The sequence below is a fragment of the Rhynchophorus ferrugineus genome, unplaced genomic scaffold (assembly GCF_030347505.1).
Source record: "Rhynchophorus ferrugineus isolate W39M unplaced genomic scaffold, kcgeb_rfMv2 rfM9, whole genome shotgun sequence".
Lineage (NCBI taxonomy): Eukaryota > Metazoa > Arthropoda > Insecta > Coleoptera > Curculionidae > Rhynchophorus > Rhynchophorus ferrugineus.
Window position 1 is genome coordinate 31,395,514 of NW_027472588.1, and position 20,948 is coordinate 31,416,461.

The window sequence follows — 20,948 nt, forward strand, 5'->3', positions numbered from 1 at the left end:
GTATTATTTGGGGAATAAACTGCTGTAAAATCTATTAAAGTTTTATTTCTGTTGAGTTTCATAATTTATATCAGAAGTAGAATAAAGAACAGAGCGTTCACAGTGAATTATAGTGATTGTTTACAAGTAGTGTTTAGTGTGTAAGCTGATGCAAAATAGAATATATGGGATGAACAGGCATGAAGAGGGAAGTTTCTTCAATTTTGAAGAACATGGTGTGGACTATGGTACAGAGGTGGATTTGGGTTCTTACGCAAATCAATAGACATGACAATGAAACACACCAACAAGCGGGCAGATGTGGGACAGCAACTTATTGGATGTCTACAGAGACAGCAGCAACCACTCGCAACTAGCAGGCCACAGCCTAGGGGACAACGAAGCACGGTAGCCACTCATGAAAAGCTGAGACCTTGGCCAAGGATGGAATGAAAACTCAGATCAATCACGTGAGTCAGTTTTAATTTGCAAATACTTTTTGCCTGATTTAAATTATCTTTATTTTGCTGGATCATTATTGTAATAATGTTCAAAAAAAAGTATACGAGAGATGGCCTCTGTCAAAATGTATAGAAAAGTTAAGTACATAGTACCTCTGACCTTCTGTTCGAGCTGTGTTTTGATCAAAGTGTAATCAGGATAGTAACAAAACTGCTATATAAAGTTACAAAAGTATGAAATCACTATTTCAGGCAAATTCTCCTGGGTGTTGTTTCAGTTTCGGCGCGAGGATGCACCGGTAGCAGGATGGCCGTGTAAGCGGAAAATATGTTAAGGACCGGTATTCGAGGCGCTAGCATGCGGACAGTCCAAAAATAGGACTCAGAAACAAAATAGGAGGCTCGACGATAAGACAACGTCGAGTCGGGACGCATTTTGTTGTTATCAGGTAGATTGTGTAGGCAGTACTTTAGTATTATTTGAGGAATAAACTACGCTAAAATAAGATCTATTGAATCGATTACATATCATTTCAATTGAAAAACTATTTAACAAACAATTAAACATTATTAGCAGTATATGTGAAAACTTTGTCAGTTGTACATTTCAATATAATGGTACAAATAACGATATCTTCTGTCGGATAGTAAGTCGAATATTAATTCCATTTGCCAATATTACGAATTGTTGACATTCCCATTCATACAATTTATAAGAATATCTATATCCGAGAAAACACAAATAAGAATAACTGTTAAATCACCCCATTTAACTATTACAAAATTCAATGGTTTTTATAGTTTTCTACATAAATTAACAGTTTTCCATTTTAGGTATTCTGTATATAGACGCGTTAACTATCGAAAAACTAAAATTACATTTTCGAGTGAAAAGGCAGGTTTTAAGAAACTGCTGAATTCAACTAAACACTTTTAGAAATATATATTTATGCCGCTCCATCATATCCTAATTGATGATTTTGATATCAAGGATTAAGAGGACTTTGATTTCAATAACAAAGAATGACTTAAACAAGTTCCAAGACTATGATTTACAAAACTTATTGGAAAGAAACAAGCTTAAACTCTGAATGAATCTTCAGATAGCGAATCAAGGAATGAATTAACCGTTTTTATGCGATATGACTTATGCAAAAGAGCGGCCCTATTATAAGAATTTCAATCGCAAAAGTCATGTGTTAGTCGAAGAGAGCTATCCGCACTACAGAGATTGAGAATTGAGAACTGACAAACGTATTCTCGGAATAAACACAGAGATAACGAGATAAGTAGATAACGATACAGAGAGCACTTTTGCAGCTAAAGCGGGAAGTTTCGCTGCACCCAACATACTAACCAGATATAGTAAATCAGGTATAAAAATATTTACTTAAAATAATTTTTTTTTAATAATTCGGTATAAAAATAATTGTAGATAATAATTTACAGCTTGTCAATGAAATAAAATAAAAACTTAAAAGATAAAAATTATAGCTCGACTGCATCCCTCGATATATATCAAGCTCTTGATAAGGTCTGGCACACTGGACTTGAATAATATCCAGTATATTCACGTGTTCGGTAGTGCGGGGTTCTAAGCCCATTTTTATATCTCGTGCTGACGTTACGGTCATTCTATCATCTCATTAGGATCCAATATAAGTTACAAAGCATCTCCACTCATCGACTCCACCTCAACATGAGGCAAAATCCCCTCACATGAGGTTCACCCTGCATAGAGTGACCTGTCCTCCGGTAAATATTATTAATAATAATGATCTACCGCAAGCATATAATGCTAATATCTGAGATTGCATCTAGATCGACACTGAATTTGGAAGAACGAAAGTGAAATAAGTGTATTGGCGTATAGAGAGTAATTCCAAATTATCTTTGGATAATAAATTATTGCTGTATAAGTCAATTCTGAAACCAATTTGGACGTAACCATGGGAAATTACTAGTAAATCCCACATAGCTCTTTTAGAGACTCCAATATATAGTGCTATATACCATCGTTGATGCCCCATATTATGCAACCTAATTCAGCGGGATATCTCCGTGAAAAATTAACGAATATAATCCAAAGTGCCTGTGTGAAGTATTCTGAAAGAATATCAGTGCACCCGAACATCCGGCGTGATTAAATTAGTAGACTCTTCGAATAGTTTTTAAAATAACATAGAACAGCAACTAAATAAAGTATAATACTACTTTATAAGTTTGTATATAATCACTTATCGTAACGTAAATATATATGTCACTGTATAACATAAATCGCATCAAATACTTCTTGCCTGTTGACTGCTGCTTGATTGTGGAATGCTAAGGGAATAATGATAATTAGAAAAACCTACCTTGTCTATTTTTTCTTCTGTCCTAGTCAGAAGAGCAAATTCTGGATAATCCTCCAGACAAAATGTCACATAATTTTCAACCGCAGTAGTATTTTCCATCTTGAACGGTGTTCTTAGCACAGCATTTGATGGTATTTTTGGTAGTTTTATGAAGTTTAAATCGAAAGCAATTTCAGGTAGCACTACATTTCCGGTAAGTGTTATTTTTTTATTAAGTTGATCTTGAATATCCATGTTAATTGTGACATTAAAACTTAAAATCTATAATTAAAAATAATTATATAGAGTTAAATGTAAATTCGAAATTCAACGGCTTTGCTAACATATACGTAATATTTTGTAATTTTTTTATGTGGAAACGCATAACATCACAAAATCATAACATCATCCAGCTTACGTGATTGAATCACAATATCTAGATCTAGTTCTGATGACCGAAGCCTTAGAATACAGTACCTGGAAGTGTCTAATGTAATATAATACATGGCAAGTGGCACTATCTTTTTAGAATCAAATGTCGTTCATAGGAATATTATTCAATTTAAACAGAAAAAAATCCCTTATCATGTCGCGATATTGATTACCAGTAAGATTCATTGCTGCTTAGTCAGTTGAAAATAAAAGTTCAATGAAGCTTCCAGGTTAAAATTCACACTGACTCGTATGATTGCTGACAAGTTAAATATCAAGGTAAAAAGATGAAAATATAGATAGTCGCTTATTGCATTACTGATGTTCATAACTCCATTCAGTTCGTTCTCTTTGCTGAGCATGGGCGTGAAGAGTATATGCTGCAAATTAATAATCTGGACCTTCACTAGCATTCTTATTCACTGCCTCCATATTAATATATGTACAGCTTGATATTGGAAAGCTTGTTAATATAGCTTCACAAATTAATGAAGTCCTTCTTTTAATACAGTTTACAAAATAATTTTGTGCCTTGAACTTGCCAAAGAAATATATATTCTGTATTATAGTACATTAAACTTTATTAACTTCAAACTGTTAATCGTTATTTTTTTTTGGGATACCACTACCTGACCATGCAAATGTCGACAAATTCAAAATTCGCGTAAATTTTGGCTCTTACTCTATATAGAGCTATTAATTACCTTTTTAAATTGGCCAGTTACAGTAACAACAATAAAACCATTCTGAAATATCAACGAACTCTTTGGACTAATAGTGATTTCGGGATATAATTCGGACTTTTCTATACTGAAGGTCGCTGATATTAAGTCTTCGCCCCTATTTCTTATAGTTATTTCATTAGAGACGTTGGTATTTAACGGAATATCCCCGAAAACTACTTTGTCTGTGCTCAATTCGATTTTAGATTTAGTTTTCTCGAATACAATCTGAAAAATAACCAATTAGCAGTAAATTAATATTAAATTCCGTGTAGTCACAAGAAATATTTCTACACATACTATTTGCATTAATGTATAAATAGCTAATTGAAAATACATAAATATTTACTGACATTACACTCATCTTTAAATCGTTATAGTTATGTTATTTGTATCTATTAATGATTAAATATTATTTCTGATTGAAATATTTAATCATAGTCAATTAACTATGATCACAGACTTGCATCAAGAAATAATTGTCTTGGATTAAGCACCAAATTGTTGGTTATGTGAAACAAAGTTTGAATTGCTTACACACATGCTTGAATTGTCAGATCTGCCTCTAATAAATGTAAATTTATTTAGTTTTAGAGATATTAAGATATAGTTTCAAAGAAATATATCTAACCTATTAAATTACAAACAAAATGCTTTTGAAACAACAATGAAATTTTTTATTAAAAATGTATATAATAAACCAACAATACTGTAAATATATGTTACTTGTAAAAGACATACTTTATTATATAATTACTAGCAGACTCGACAGACGTCCTATACAAACATTCTAAATCCGAAAATTTTAATTTAAAAAATAAGGTATAATTATTATGACCATTTTGATGTTATCACAACAACATGACATGTTTTGGCCTGTTGACTTATTAATCGTCACGGCAAACGGCAAGATAATTGGAAATTGTAAACGTTTGAATGGAATGAGTGAGTCTGAAAGAATCATTGGAATTTGTGGTAAAAGAACAACCACACCTTGAACTATGCCCTTCAAAATAGTACTTTCAAAAGTAGTGCTCATAAATCTCTTCACCAATCCCGTGCCATTGCATAACTTTTGTGTATTAATATTTCGAATCAAAATGTTTGGTGAAACATTCTTCAATAGCAAGTTGTGTTGGCATTCTGGGTAAATCCCTTGAATTCAAAAGTCCAACCGTATTACGACAAAACCCACCAACCGGTTACTCTTCATATAGTACTTGATCTGGTATAACGATGATATCGTAGTTGTCGTTTTAAAATCTATTGGAAAGGGTATACACTGAACCAACTGGTTAAGATTTTGTAAAAACATCCCCAAATTTATCCCAGTATCTTTCACCTTCATCTGTTCGATATGGTTGTATAGACAACCTGTCTTCATTTGTTGCTCCTCGTCACTCATAAAATAGGTTTGCACAAATTTTGGACCGGCATCAGGTATTGAAAACATAGAACCAATTTGATGTTATACTTAGCCTTGAATCGTGAATATTGATTTGCAAATTTGCAATTTTTAAACAAACACAATTTCGCTCCGAAGTAGCTCCAGCTAATAATGTTTTCAATGGTTCCAGTTCTATATTTAATATTGGAAGTGATAAACGTGTCTATGCGCAACGTTCCTGCACACGCTGTTGAATAAGTAATCTATATGTAGCGATGGCTCGTTGACGTGTCAATCAGAGAAGTCAGGGAGAGCATAAAAACCTGAAACGAGAGGAGATGGGAATCATTTCTTCAAAATCTAGGCAACCCCACTGTTCTAGAATCTGCCGATTCCTCTACGGATTTCGCCCATACAAATCCGGAAAAAGCCTAGCTTCTGGCTGATTCGATCGAGAATCAAATGAAATGCAATCCATGTCTTGACCCACCTCAACAGACGTTATTCATCATCAACGACATTATCCCCTCACTGAAGAGGAAAAACTTTCAATCGGTGCATCTTCTAAAGGGCATAGTCCCTCCTAGAGACCTTCACTTCTCAGTGAAACGTCTGTCTTCAAAAAAGACAGCTCCAGGCTCAGATGGTATCACAGTAAATCATCTGAAAAATAATCTTTCAATAAGCAACTTTCAGAGCATATTAACATTATCACTTCCGTCCTGAAACATTTCCCAAAGAATTAGAAATATGCGCTTGTCGCTATAATTCCAAAAAAGAAAACTAGGTCCAATTCATCTGACCATAGGCCCATCAGCCTGATTAATTCACTTTCCAAACTTACCGAGAAAGCAAAATTACACGGTTTAAATAGCTTCACAAATGCACACCACTTAATAAAACACTCTAGCTGCCTGCGTCGCAGCAACCATCCACCATGCACAAAAAAGAGGTCGCAAAACTGGTGCCATCTTTTAGATGTTTCATCTTTTAGAAGTTTTTGATCAAGTATGGCACGACGGTCTAGTCTACAAAGCGAACCAGCTAGGGATACCGAATGATCTAATCTCCCTGATTGATTCATACTTGGACGGTAGATCCTTTCAAGTGAGGATCGGTGATGCAGTCTCTTCTCGAAAACAGATATCCGCAGGAGTCCCGCAAGGTTCTCCACTAGCCCCTTCCCTGTTCAACTTTTATATGGCTGATTTCCCACTTCACAAACATTCCCACACAGCATTTTATGCAGATGTTACAGTTTTCTTCACTGATACAAGTCCAACTTAATCAGGCGATTGCGCGGTACAAATTCTGAGGGCTCCAGATTAACCCGAACAAAACTCTATTATTCTGTTCCACCCCCAGAAGGAGCTCCGCGCTTATTGCCTCCAAATGGAAAAGGTCGGTTTGGAGTTCGGTCTCCAGTTCGACCGCAGGTTCCAATGGTCAGCTCATATCCAGTACGCTATTTTCAAAGGCAAAAGCATGTACAGCCTTCTCTTTCCACTCTTCTGCAGAAAAAGCAAACTCCTAATCTCCCAGAAAGCGACCCTGTATAAGATGCTAATTCGTTCAGTCTGCCTCTACGGAGCATAGGTGTGCATACAGATACGTCTCTGAGAAGCAATTTGAACTACTCCAAGTGTTCCAATCCAAAAAAGTCCGCGCGTTGCTCAATGACCCATGTTATATGAGGAACGTGAACACTCACCTAAAATCAGGCATTCCGGTCGTGAAAAGTTTCACGAACATGCTGAGTGTAAGGTTCTCCTTAGGCGCCTTAGAACACGATAACAATCTGATCAAATCCCTGCCCATCCACAAACCCCGGTAGTTAAACCAACTACAACAATCCCAAGGTCTTTGTTGTCCGCAAAACACTTCTCTATTCTGAACCCGAAGCGACATCAGTAAAAGACCATTTGGTTCTAGCTGGTCATTTGTTGGTTGTTTAAATCTATTAACTAATAGTATATTAATAATAATATTATATTAATAATTTATATTAATAATAGTTACTGTACAATATAGTAATGGGATGCATGCAATTTAGGAAAATTGTGATGAAAAACAAAATTATTTTTGCATTAAAACTATCGGTTTTCCTTTTGATTTTCTAAAATTTCCGTTTCATTCTACTAGATCTTGTTTTCATCCCCTAACCCTTTAGATAAGTTAATAGCTAGCCTATTTATATTATAATGATTTTTATTTATTTAATTTTTAATAATACCTCAAGTAGTTCTTTTGATCCGCTTTCTGACACAACAGTAATCTCCTTCATGGGGGTGTAACCAACTTCTGGATTATAGCTAATGGCGCAGGTCATGTGTCTGTTTGCTGGTATAACACCTCTAGCAGGAAACGGCACGAAATGTAAAAAATCCGCCACAATTTCAAACTTCACGTCGCTGTTGATCGGATTCACCAACTCCAAGAAATTGTTTTTTCCTGACTTCGCTATTGTTATAGTTTTGGTGATGCATTTCACCGTGTTGGCGGCGATTGTGGCCAGTACAGTAACATTGAACGTGTAAAAGAAGTTCAAAATGATGAACAACGTATTGTGTTTCTTACCTCCACCGGTGGTGTGGTAGATGAAAGTTACGTCTCTTTTGGTAGTTGAGCTTAGAATAAATTCTTTCTCGACAAACTCAATGGTCGGAAACAGGGCATTAACAGCAACGTGTATGGGAAATATATTTTTATTCTCCAAGGAGAAACAACACGAGCATTTTGTATTTGCCCCCAACTAAAACATAAATAAATTTTCAATAGTACCCAATAAATTTAGAAATCTATTTCTCGTTAAGATATAAGCTTAATAAAAATATTATATTAAGCAATAATGAAATAAGAAAAGATTATTCTGAAAGCTATAAAGAATATTAAGGACAAACGTTCCAAAATCCAAATAATGGTCAAACTTACAACGCAAATAAAAGCTAGCTTAAAAATCTATTATTAAAAATATTAATAAATATTCCTTAACATGGGTCTCATTATATAAGAAATAATTAGTTAAAATCACTAGTAATTAAATATAATAACTTTTTAACGTCATTAAAGTTAACGCCTGTTTCTGCAAACTGAGTTACATTGCTAAATCTTATTATATTAGGTGCTTGAATATATTTTGATCAGCGATTTCTATTGCTGAAAAGTATCAATACAAAGAACTGTTAAAGCCCTAACCTAAATATTAAGTTCGACGGTTTTGGCGTATCTCTACATGAAGTAATAATTTTGCATTTAATATGTCTAAGTTATCCAGTGAATACATACTCATAATAATGGAACGTTTAATTTTGAATTTTCGACAATTAATTATATTTATAGTTTGATTTGAATAAAAATGCTGTCAGAACACATCAAGCACTTTTAAAACGTATGCTGATGTTGCTCCATCATATCCTAATTGTCAACTTTGGTTTCATAGGCAAGGTATCCTCTTGCATGACCTATTCAAGAGGATACCTTTATTACAATATTATACAAGAGGATACCATATTACCCTATAACACATTCAAGTGCCTAATGCTTTCAGAGGATTTATCGCAGCGTTGCCATATCCAGCAACTTATCTGTAGATTTACCTATTTATCTTTTCATCTACTTATTTACTAACATAATCGATAAATCTATCTAGTTTCAAGATATTATAATGTTCTAAATCAGGTTTATCAACATTTGTGTTAAACTATACGTGTAACGGAGTGTTGTTCTGAATAAGCTGAGTGATAATAGACTACTGTGAATAGACTGAGTGATAGGAGGCGTCTTTTAAATCTGTAAAAAATATATCCATATTTTATTTAATTGAATAAATACTAAGGAAGTAGATATAATATGTAAAAATTTGAAAAAATTATCTGAACTAGATAGGTAGATTTTCCTTCTTCCAATGTGTTAAATTTTACCAATTTTTTATAACTAACTTGGTGGACCTACGTGACGTATAAATGATGCTCCAAGAAATTCAGGTTTGATCTAGAAGCGCTTTTGATATAAGCTCAATAACACACTTATAAAGAAATATGTGGCAAAGATAGTCTGAGTAGCATTTAGGATAAATATTGGAACAGGAGTAAGACTTATTGTAAATGATTAGAGTACTTACCAGACCCAATTGTATGAATTTTGGCGTCACAATAATATTTCTTATTTCATAGGGTGTCAAAGGTACAAATAGCGCTTTCTTATGCGGATGCATCAAAGATGAAGGTATCTGTTCCAAATACTCACGATTTTCCAACAATAATAGTTTTGAGTTGGTTGTATCATAATCCGTCCAGTCTTCAGTAGTGGTTGAAGGTGGAATTCTCTTCTTTTGTCTAATGAAACTGTTATAAACTAGACGCGATTTGTCTTTCAAGAATTTTTGATAAGCGGTTAAGTCGTAGCTCTTATCATACGTTGTTACAATGCGTGGCAACTTAGCGAAAATGGTTTTACATCTAAACATTAATAAACCAAAGTGAGATTAGGGACTTGTTTAAATATATTATTATTTACGGATACTGATCTCTCCAAGGTCTCAAAGATTTGATCCTATCGTTTGGAAAAGCTACTAAATCTCCATCGTTCTTATTAAACACCAAACTACTCTTGTCTACAACGGCTTGAACAGGTTTTTGTATCTTTGAATTGAACTTGACATCATCTACCAAATAACCCACTTCGTTGGTGATATCTGGAGTGATACCAGACAGAAAATACTTCTTTCGTTTTTTGGCTAATTTATCTCGTTCAGAGTACTCCCCGTTATACGAAAGCTTCAAATAGACTTCACTGACTTTAGTAAGACCTCGGTCTGTTTGGTATAGTAGGTCGAAAGTGACAGATACTGATTCTTCTCCCATTTTGGATGGTCTGATTTTTAGAGTTGAGAACGTGAGTTCGCTTGGAGGTAGCAAAATTTCTTTTGGTACTATTTCGATAGAGGGCAACTAAAAAATTCAATTAATATTGGTTTACTATATATCGTTCACTGGCTTTCATGATAAAAACTAAAACATTGATAGTTAAATATTACATGGTATACAGATATCAGACCTGAATATAGAAATAAAGAGAAAACATCCTCAAAAAAAGTGAAATGTATTGTTGTACCAAGACAATATACAAGTCAATGGAAGCAATGGTCAAATTTCTCTTCAATAGCTTTGTGTACTACTGCATATTCCAGATCTGATCCTCCTTGATCACCGGTTATTTACAAACCTGAATAGAAGTCTCCAGGGAAAGAGGATCACATCTTAAATGTTTATAGTAATTAATTCACAATATTAGAATATAAGTTATGAGATGTATGGAGTATAGAAACAGGAACTTTTCATTTACATTAAAACTATTTTATTTTAATGGAAGTAGTGACGAGGCCATTATTTCTAAAACTCTTACTCGTCAGTGAAATGTTTTTTTTTAATTAGGGTTGTGTCAATAGCGCAATCCAACATATACATAACATTATATCAATTAAACATACTTTTTTATATCTGAGTATTAGTGGTAATGTTTCAGAGTTATTGAGAATGGTAAATTGTTGAACATGAATTTCATTAATTATCAGCTTCTGAAGATGTATCTTATCTGGGTTTAACGTAACCTTTGGTAACTCAATTTCACCATATAAATACATGGCCACGTATGGCCGACAGATATCAATTTCTCGCTCTACTTGATTATCTTCGTCTAATGTGGTCACTGATATTACTTCTAGAATAATTATGATAATATTAACAAAAATCTCAGGGAATAGTTGAAACACCAACGGTGGATTATGTAAACAAACATTACCTGATGGAGTGGAATCTTCTTGTATGTAACCTAAAATTATTGCAGGTATGTTAAACATTAAACAGAATTATTCTATAGCATACTTTCTGATTTAGTCTCAAATCCAGGCATACATTTTACGAATTCTATGAAAACTGGAGTAATATGAAAGGTTCTACCATTTAAAGGGTCGTGTGGTTCGTACCTATAATCATATTTAGTCTTATAAAATTGTGGATGAAATTGCTTAGAATACTTCGTAATTTTAACGAAATCAAGAAACATATAACATACGTTATTTCTAATAAACATTGCTCGTCGGAATTTAACTTCCCCTCCAATGGAAATACGTTGAACTGTCGACAATTGTCATCATTTTGTCTACCGTCTTCATATGGCTAAAATTAATCGATAGGATTTTAAATTGACAGTATAACATATTTAAGTTAAGTTTTTATACGTATTTTTTAATATAATATAGAATTGACTGTAGGAACAATGTTTGATGGTGCAAAATGTATTTAAATAGGGTACAATTTTATAGTTATATATAATAATTAACATAATAATTTCTCTAATGTCCAACAAAAATCAAGAAAATATATTTTGGAACATTTAAATCTCTTAGTGCGACACATTAATAGTATCATAACCATCCTAGTATAAATCACATCTTATAGCAGTGGGTAAAACCATGCCATTTAACATAACAGCAGAACATGTTTCCATACTTTAACTACGGAAAACAACGTTACTCACACCGTACTCGCTTTTTGATGAAGATTGCTACTTTTACTCTGGTACACTTCTGAAATTTGTTTCCATATATATGGCCATTATGCATTACTTTGCAGCTTTTCAATTGTTAACTAAGTGTAAAACTTAAGTACACTACTAAGTTCGAAATTTATAGTATTTCTGTTAACACAAGAACTGATTTTTTTATTATTTAATTATTACATTGTTACTAGTCGTTTCCGTCTAACCTACAATTTGTATTTATGATAATTCTAATCTAGGTATATAACTAGAAAGACCCATCGACCCTATCTCAGTCTCTGGTGAAATAATGTTTATACATTATGTCACTGCTGTATTTTTTATTATATGCACCTCATTAAACAACACTACATAAGATCATATGGTCTGAATCTTTTGAGTCTGTGTCCTGTTCTAGTGGTATCCAAAAGCTGCAATATTTCAATATTCTTATGAGAATGGGGTATTTAATCCTTTTGATTTATTGACTGACTGTAGGTATCTGAAGGTCTCGATGTAGGTAATCAGTCCTATAGTAATTTGGTGCGACCACAATATCTCTCAGGACTCTAAAATCGGTTTTATTCTTTTCAGCAGAAATTTTTCAAAAACCTCAGATATTACTGGCAGCAGTGATATAGGTATATGGCTTATATTTCGTTTGGTGACTTCCCAGGTTTTGGGATCATTGTAATTTCCGCCATCTTCCGAATGCCTGGGAGAAGAACTGACTATCAAGTGATTTAATTGCTTATAAGTCGACGTTGGTAAACTGCGGCGAAAATAAAGTTTTAGATGCATTTGTTAAGCTATTGCTTATTATTTAGTCACAAATATAAAATAGTATGGTTGAAAGCCGACTGATTAATGCATTTAAATAATAAAACCTTATTATCAAAATAAGTATTCGCTAGAACACCAATTGAAATTGTGTTACATACAATAATGCTAAGCCACATTAAATTTCAGTCATAATCATCATACTCAACTCATCAGAACCTAATCAACCGATTGTAATTTTTTTTAAAATTATATTTATTTTATTTATAAAAAAACATTTTTTAATAAAGGGCGAAAGCTTATTGAAGCTACTTATTGTAATAGAGAATACATAAATTTTTTGAATTTACTTTCGTTCAAAAATTTAATCTACAGCAGGTGGCAAATTAATTGCAACAGTACTCATATTTATGTATTTATGTAATAGTTTATTATATTTGTTTGACTACGTTGTTTGTATTGTAAAATAATTGTTTGTGTGACGTTTCTTCTCGCTTAGTAATTGTTCGTTAAAACGCGCGCTTTGTAGTATTATTGTATTGTCTAGATATAATAATTTCATTACTCATAACTGACGTTAATTTCTAAAAAAATCAAAAGGTTAGTAATCCTCCGTATAATCATATGTTGCTATGTCTACGAATTTATATTTTATTAATGGTTCGATGCGATTACGTCAGATTTTGAGCTTTCAGATTAAGTAAGGCTTTGAACAAATCTCCAAGAAAATGTAGAGAGATACAGATATTGTTACTACACTCCACATATTCACAGAGAGACTTAGCAGCTATTCAAATCGAGTTAAAATTAGAATTGATAATAAAAAATCATATTGTACCTCGTACCGATTGAAAAATCCAAAAAACCTCCACTATCCGACACCATGAAGAAGAAGCGACTCCAATGAGCTAGACAACATAGAAATATAACAAGACGACTAAGTATAAATTTTTTAACGACACAATTGGACTATAACGATTCTCTTAATTCTATTATATTACATATGTGCTTTTCCGTCGTATCAACCTTCCAAATTTTAATATACAAAAGTTCTTTTGTAAGACGAGGCCCTGGTGAATAATTCCACGTCGATTGTCTTGTAGAGAGGGTTAAACACCCGTTAGTGTCATGGTGTGGTTTCAGCCTCAGGTATGGAACGTCTATTCATTGTAGAAGGGAACATGAAACAAGACCAATACAGGCAACTACTAGATTACTACCATAGACCAATGAATGACGATGACAGATGCAGTTCTATGCATGATTCAGCACCATTTCACAAAGCCAGTAGTCCAAATTTGTCGTTTTTGCATCGGCCCAAGAAATCGCCAGACATGAATCCCATAGAAAACAGGTGGGAAATCACCAAACCGGTAATTGCAAAAGAAGTGATTACCACTAAACAGAAGTTAATTGAAACTCTATGTAGTCGCATCGGCGGCACATATACTAAGATTGGAACGATACAGAGAATATTAGCATAGCTCCTGCGCAATGATGACACGCAAAATCGTGAAGCGTTCCATATTTTTATCAATCATCAGATCATCAGATTCGATGAACATTTTGGGGAGCCTGATTTCAGTGAGAACAGTCCACTATCTTGTTATGGCGATCAAGGAGCTACATACAAAACTGGAGAGTAGGGGAGTAAGGATTAATTATTTATGGATCCCCTCTCATAGGGGAATATCCGGAAAGGAAATAGCTGACTATCTGGCAAGCACAAAAGAGAATTCAACTAAATTAAATGAATTGTTTAGCAGGGTGATGCCAAAACACACATAGGGACTCTATATAGAGGAATGGATCAACTAAATTGGGATCTCCTTATCGAAAACAACAAACTGTAGGAGATCAAAAAGATCCTTCATCAATCTCCTAACATTAATAGTTTCAGCAGGTTCCAACTTAGCACCTTTGTCCGATTGCGAATAGGGCATAGCAGACTGAGCCATGAACACTTGTTAAAGGGAAGATACCCTCCACTTTGTGATCGGTGTCAGGTACAACAAAGGGTCAAACACATCCTTTGGGAATATACCTAGAATTACTTAGCAGCAACTCAGGATTCCTGGGTCATTCCTGGAGCAACTACTCCAACCCAAATATTTGGACACCCTTATCAACATTTTGACGGCCGCGGGATTGATACAGCTTTTGCTCTAACACCTACGGTATGTTATGTAATTATTATATGTTATTATATACTTTATTCAAAGATCACATTTTAACCCGACACTAAATAGCCCAAAAAGCCCAGCGAAAGACGAAAACATGTATTGAGAGCATACTCCGACGCATGCCATCTCTTATTACAGCAAAGGGTGGCATCACTAAATATTAAAATTAATTCTATTATATTTTAATAATTTTAAAATTACTAAAACGAAAATTATAAAACAGTTTTTTATATTTTTTATAGTTTTTATGATCCCAATAGATTACAGATATAAATAAAAAATACTATATATGGAGACCTATAGAAAACTACAAAATTAAATAATCTCAATATTATCTCTAATAATTTAGCTACCCGCTGTATATACTCACCACTCTCTCACCCTCGATACCAGGTATTTTCCTTAAGACACAAAAAACAGAGGAGAACGAACTGCGATTTCGGAAAATCACGTTCCGACAGCGCTTGGTGCCTACAAATGTCACCGGGTAACTCAGTAGGACGCTGTTGCTTTCAGCAAAAGGATATTCCACATTCAACATGGGCTCAATAAATCTTCCTTGAACCCTTATTCTCTGCAGCGGATCCGTCTTCACCCAAAACTCGCGACGAAACACCCCTTGTATAGTTCCGAAAACTTCGATGGAGATTTCTTGCTGCTGTCCAGGCTGTTAACGAAGATCTCATTCATTTTAAACCATTCGGAGTGTCGTTTTATAAAAATCTTACGAAAATGGTGCCTTTCGATGGCTGTATGATCAACTCGAACTGATCCTTGCCAGCGTCAATGGAATAAGTTGCCTGTTTTGTACCAGTGTTCTTGATTATTAACTTTTTCATATCTGAAACGCTGCCAACATCTATCTCGCCAAAATCGAGGATTTTGGGGTAGATTTCTGTTGCACTATATGACGTAAATCTGAAAACTCTTATTATTACTAAGTGCTTTGAGAAATAAATTAAAATAATTTCTTATAAGTATAATAATATTAAGATAATATTATATGTTATGCTCTAGTTGATATATTTTATTGATATACTTAATATATTTTGAATTACTACAAATATATGGAAAAACTTAAATAAGAAGTCCATCATTTTCACTAGATGTTGTTCCGTAACTACCACTTATTCTGATTAACGGCATCAACGAAACGAAACTATCATAAACACTAATTTATTTATAAAACGCTACGAATTTATTCCAATACACAATGAAACGCATTTGATTGGATTAGATAAATTTTACTTTGAAAAATTTATTGAACGTTTCGAAAACAAATTTCCGGAAGATATTCAGAATTAATGGGAGAAAGATATCTGGGAAATACTGGGGGAAAGAGGAAATATATCTGCAATTAAAGAATATTAAGCAGAAGCCAAACACTTTGATACGAACTATATATATTACATATAACAATTAATCTTAAATTTCAATAAGGAGACTAACAATAAACACATCTCGGAAATTCAATATTTATTAAATCAAAATATATTCTTCCTTAATATAAAAAAGATAGAAGCATTAAAATTGACACAATATTTGCCAGAACAAGGTCATATCAAACCTTATTTCCTTTACAGAAAATTGTATTTTTAATAATATTATAGATTGTAGTCAATATAGTGGTTGTGAATTAATTCTTTCTGGAATTCTCCTCGGAATTTTCTGTCAAAAGGAATTGGTGGTTATTTTTTGAAATATCATAATTTGTTAGCTGTTATAAACGACTAGTTTTGTAATAAACAGATGAGTTGGTCATTTTGAAACTGTAGCATCAGTTGAACAGTGATTCTTTTTATCAATATGTTGCGAATAAGATGAGGAGGATGAGAAGATTTCCTTGCTTAAGCATTTCCATGATTTTTAAGAATGTGGTGGTTGGTATTAGTATCTTACACGCTCCCCGTTGTTTTAACGTCCAACTGATGACGACTTTCTATGATAGTTTGTTCCGGTTAAGTTATCTTTTTAACCGACTTCGAAAAAGGTGGAGGTTCTATTTTCGGCTGTATATATATTTAATGTATGTTCGCCGAATTCTCCGTCAGTTGTGGGCCGATTTTCAATATTCTATTTTCATTCGAAAGAGTGTCCTTCCGAGGTGGTTCCATTGAAACCAAATCAAGATATGTTGGGGGTAGGGGGGAAATCGATGGAAACGCTCTAATGTCAAAGGCACGTACAATGTTTTAACATATTTTTTATCTATAATAATCAGATCTTTGTCAATAATGTTGTTGCTAAGCAGAAAGCTAAGAAAATCGGTAGTGGTTCAGTACAAAAGCCACTCAGTTTGCTTGTTAGGAACAAACTGTAGCATATATAACATCTTAAAAATTTTATACACAACTGCTCCTGTGGTGTAATTGTTAAAGCATTTAGCTTCCAAACGGAGGTCGCGATTCCCGACTGGGGCAATAACTTTTTGTTCTTGTTTAGTTAGAACATTTATCAGATCACCCTGAGTAGGTAGCGGACCTGGATGCCTTAAGAGCTCCTTAATTTCAATTATTGATTCTTTATGCCTATTTTTCCTCGTACCGGTTGCACCTTTACTTGGCCTACCCATTATAATATTAAATAAAATAACTGCGTAACTTATTGAGTAAATATCTACTCTATAAATAATGAAACTTAGATTTGTAGCACAAAAAAAGACATTTTGAAATAAAATATGTACATAATATTCGTAATGAGTAGATAAAAACAAATAAAAATGTTATTTAACCTATCTACCACACTTATTTTATATTTTAATAAAACACACAATTTACTGTTGCGATAGCCGCGGATTCGAATCCTGCTGGGACATGGTCGTAAACGTATGTTTGTAACTGTTTAATAAATTTGTGAATATTCTAGGCAATGTATAAAATCCGACAAGGAAAATGATACCAGTCACGCCAGTAACCAGGCTGGGTAAGACCGGATGTCTTCTGTCACTCGCCAGTCGGTAGTCTTAATGCTGAGGACCGTGGTTCGGAGCCCACGTTAAACTTCAGGCCCAGTCCAGATAAAACCATAGTTGGTAAAAAGAGATTTTAATATATATACATACATACATATATATATATATATATATATATATATATATATATATATATAATGTAATTTTGTGACATACACAAAAATTTATTTATGAACAAAACAAATCTAAAGTACCGACTTCAAAGTAATCAGTTGGTAGTGGTTAAAATAATATTGCAAATAGATAAATAGGTTTAGGTAGGTATGAAGCTAAATTGTGTGTTTTATTAGAATATAAAATAAATGTAATAGATAGGTGAAATAAGGTTTTTATTTAGTATTACAACGATTATTATGCACATATATTATTTTAAAATGTTTTTTTTGTGTTAAAAATTCTAAGTTTGATTATTTTTTATCTTTAATGAGTTCGTCATTTATTTTTTGAAGTCGGTTCAATTTTTTTGTTAAAAATATTTCATAGTTAGACTTAATTAACGTAGATCAATTTTCAACTGTCTTAAGATAACCCCTGCTAAAACATCTATTACCCATAATATTTCCCATACGTTATTTTAGAACCTACTTTCTTCAAAATAATATAAGAAATATTATAATTTTTATCTAATCATTAATAAAAGTCATATGGCAATAAATGCAGAAAAATATGATTTCCTTTAAAAATGATAAAACATATTTACACCAAAAATTCATAAGCCATCCTCTCATTATTAATATATATGTCCATGGACGCCTGTGGTATAGCAGTTGGTTTCGTATACAGATAGCTAACATTCCTGCTGATGCTGAGGCCGGGGGATAACCGATGAGGTAAAGGAATCGGTTTTATTTGAAAAGCCTGCAAAACGGAATCATAATTTTCGAAAATTCTTTCATAAAACAACGACCAAAGAATATTAACTACGTAAATATCATTTGGGTCAAGAATATCACGCGACACACTTCTATGAATGTTAAGGCAAACTTTTCGAAAGGTTTTTAAAATTTGATTTTAATGAATGTTTTGCATTTTACGTTTATTTCCTTTTTTTATCTGCAGCTGTAACAATTATCTTGTTTTTATTTTTAAGGGATACAAAATAGTTAAGTAATATGCCAATTTGACCAGATGTATTACCTGAGAGCTGGGCGGTGATATTCTAATAAAAACTGACTTTTGGCTACAGTTTGTTATAGTCAATTTTTGGTTGAACATTTTCCCGTCGAATGCTCCTCTAAAGATCATGGTGTTTGGCTGAATGCGAATCTCTTCGGACAAAACTGGTTTACTTCTTTCCGGCAAAACGAGAAAATTCTGTGCAACAGGATTTGTCAAAAGTACGATAGTAAGAGTAAGTGTACTCTTTACTTGATGATACTTACAACGTTGTTGAAAAGCGTATCCTAAAATTAAAAAAGTAAATTTAAACTGTGCATTATTTTTCAAGGTTTTACTATGGATGTTTATCTTATATCGAGTCACATCGTATTATCCTTTATGTAATTTTAAACGACATAAATTTTGACAAAAACCAACTTATTCGTCCGAGTTAACTCCGTTGAACTTGCTAACTATTCGCTAGACTAAATCGTATTAAGAATATCATTTTTTATTGAGGATAGCAAAGAGGATCAAAAGAGCAAACCAATTTTGACACTTAGACACTCGTTACCATGAACGTTGCATAATTTTTGATGAACCTCCGCCGCATTTATTTCTTTTCGGAGACAAAATAAGAAAATTTGAAGAAGAATATGATAATATGGCTTCGTGGAATAAGTATTAGCAGAAATAAGCGGGTTTAATTTAATTTATTAGGAACAACCGAAACCACTTTGTCCACAACTTTACATTTTGTCAGCAAATTTTTTATATATATGTGCTATAAATAGACAATGAAAGGTTTTTGGTAGAAAATAACCGAAAATTTATAACAAATATATAACAAATATTCTAGATCTCTATTAGCCCCCTAAGTTCAAAAGCTCATAGATGGAATCTACTGATGAATATTATTCTAGAATTGGGTATAATGGTAGTTTTCTTTTCCTTGATGTCGGAAGCATAATATTGTTAACCTCAACATTAATAAAATTGTAACTCAAATACTAATCGCTTACCCGAAATACACTTATTTCACGCAGATAAATTTCTTTTTCATTTCTAATCTGTATGGAATCTGCAGTTCTAAAATCCTCGGTGTGGTGACTCTCTGCGGATGATTTAGATACGGTCCCACTAAAAAGTTGGGTTACCTCAGATTCTACATTGGTAACATTACTGTTGGACGGTATATCTAAATCGTTATCTATATCCATATTTCATACAATCTAGAGAAACTACGTAAATAAATATAAATAGATAATATGACAGGCTTGACATATATTAACTTTTGAAAATTGTCAATTTATTTTTAGTCATACTAATTTTTTTCATTTCTAATCTGTATAGAATCTGCAGTTTTGAAATATTGGCTGTGATGGCACTCTGTGGATGAGTTAGATACGGCTTCACTAAAAAGTTGGGTTATCTTAGATTCGATTCTACATTGGTAACATTAGTGTCGGACGGTATATTTAAATATTATCTATATCCATATTTCATACAATCTAGAGAAAATACGTAAATAAATATAAATAGATAATAATAACAGGCTTAACATGTATATATTAACTTTTGAAAATCGTCAAATTCATTTTTAGTTATATTAGTTTTTCTCAAAAAATTAGTTTCTTTTACACTATCTCAAAATACTGTAATTGTCATTATTTTCCCCAAGAGAAAGGTTTGGATACATTCTCAGATTATGTTTCAATCCCAGTACTGGCGATATAGTACACATTATGAAGAAGCTGAATTGCTAACTTCTTCAAATAACACCATGTTATCCAACAGCTACTATCGAAGAATTACTGTTACTTATGTATTGGGTCAGTTAAGGTGAATAGATATCATTCATAGATTCATTGTTGTTTTGAGTTGTTTGACAGTTATGTAAATGTATATATTTTTACCTATTTTTCAGATATAAGTTATTCCTAAATTTTAGCTTTTGTCGATTCACTCGTTGGAAAATCTTCTACCAGCATACTGTATACTGGTCCATTCTCAATAACAAAATGTGATGGGCCCTGCTAGTTCTTTAAGAGCTGATGAGCTT

At 33.0% G+C, this 20,948-nt stretch overlaps 2 protein-coding genes and 1 non-coding gene across 3 annotated transcripts; 1 reads left to right on the top strand and 2 right to left on the bottom strand.

The window, feature by feature from the left end:
• Positions 1 to 683: 683 nt before the first annotated feature.
• On the bottom strand, positions 684 to 17,389 carry LOC143203167 (cilia and flagella-associated protein 47-like). Its single transcript, XM_076415302.1, has 13 exons — positions 17,166 to 17,389; positions 15,546 to 15,735; positions 15,188 to 15,484; positions 11,390 to 11,493; positions 11,200 to 11,300; positions 11,117 to 11,146; positions 10,806 to 11,035; positions 9,833 to 10,266; positions 9,438 to 9,774; positions 7,551 to 8,069; positions 3,913 to 4,158; positions 2,798 to 3,058; positions 684 to 908 (listed from the first exon to the last, which is right to left on the bottom strand). The coding sequence occupies exons 1-13, from the start codon at positions 17,387 to 17,389 to the stop codon at positions 684 to 686; spliced, it is 3,198 nt and encodes a 1,065-aa protein (XP_076271417.1).
• LOC143203298 (U6 spliceosomal RNA) lies at positions 14,063 to 14,166 on the top strand. Its single transcript, XR_013007320.1, has one exon. It is a non-coding gene; the product is annotated as a U6 spliceosomal RNA (small nuclear RNA).
• Positions 17,390 to 18,484: 1,095 nt separating the features above from the next.
• LOC143203168 (uncharacterized) lies at positions 18,485 to 20,144 on the bottom strand. The gene is made up of 4 exons (XM_076415303.1): positions 19,909 to 20,144; positions 19,171 to 19,191; positions 18,926 to 19,102; positions 18,485 to 18,646 (listed from the first exon to the last, which is right to left on the bottom strand). The coding sequence occupies exons 1-4, from the start codon at positions 20,104 to 20,106 to the stop codon at positions 18,485 to 18,487; spliced, it is 558 nt and encodes a 185-aa protein (XP_076271418.1). The 5' UTR covers positions 20,107 to 20,144.
• Between the last annotated feature and the right edge of the window lie 804 nt (positions 20,145 to 20,948).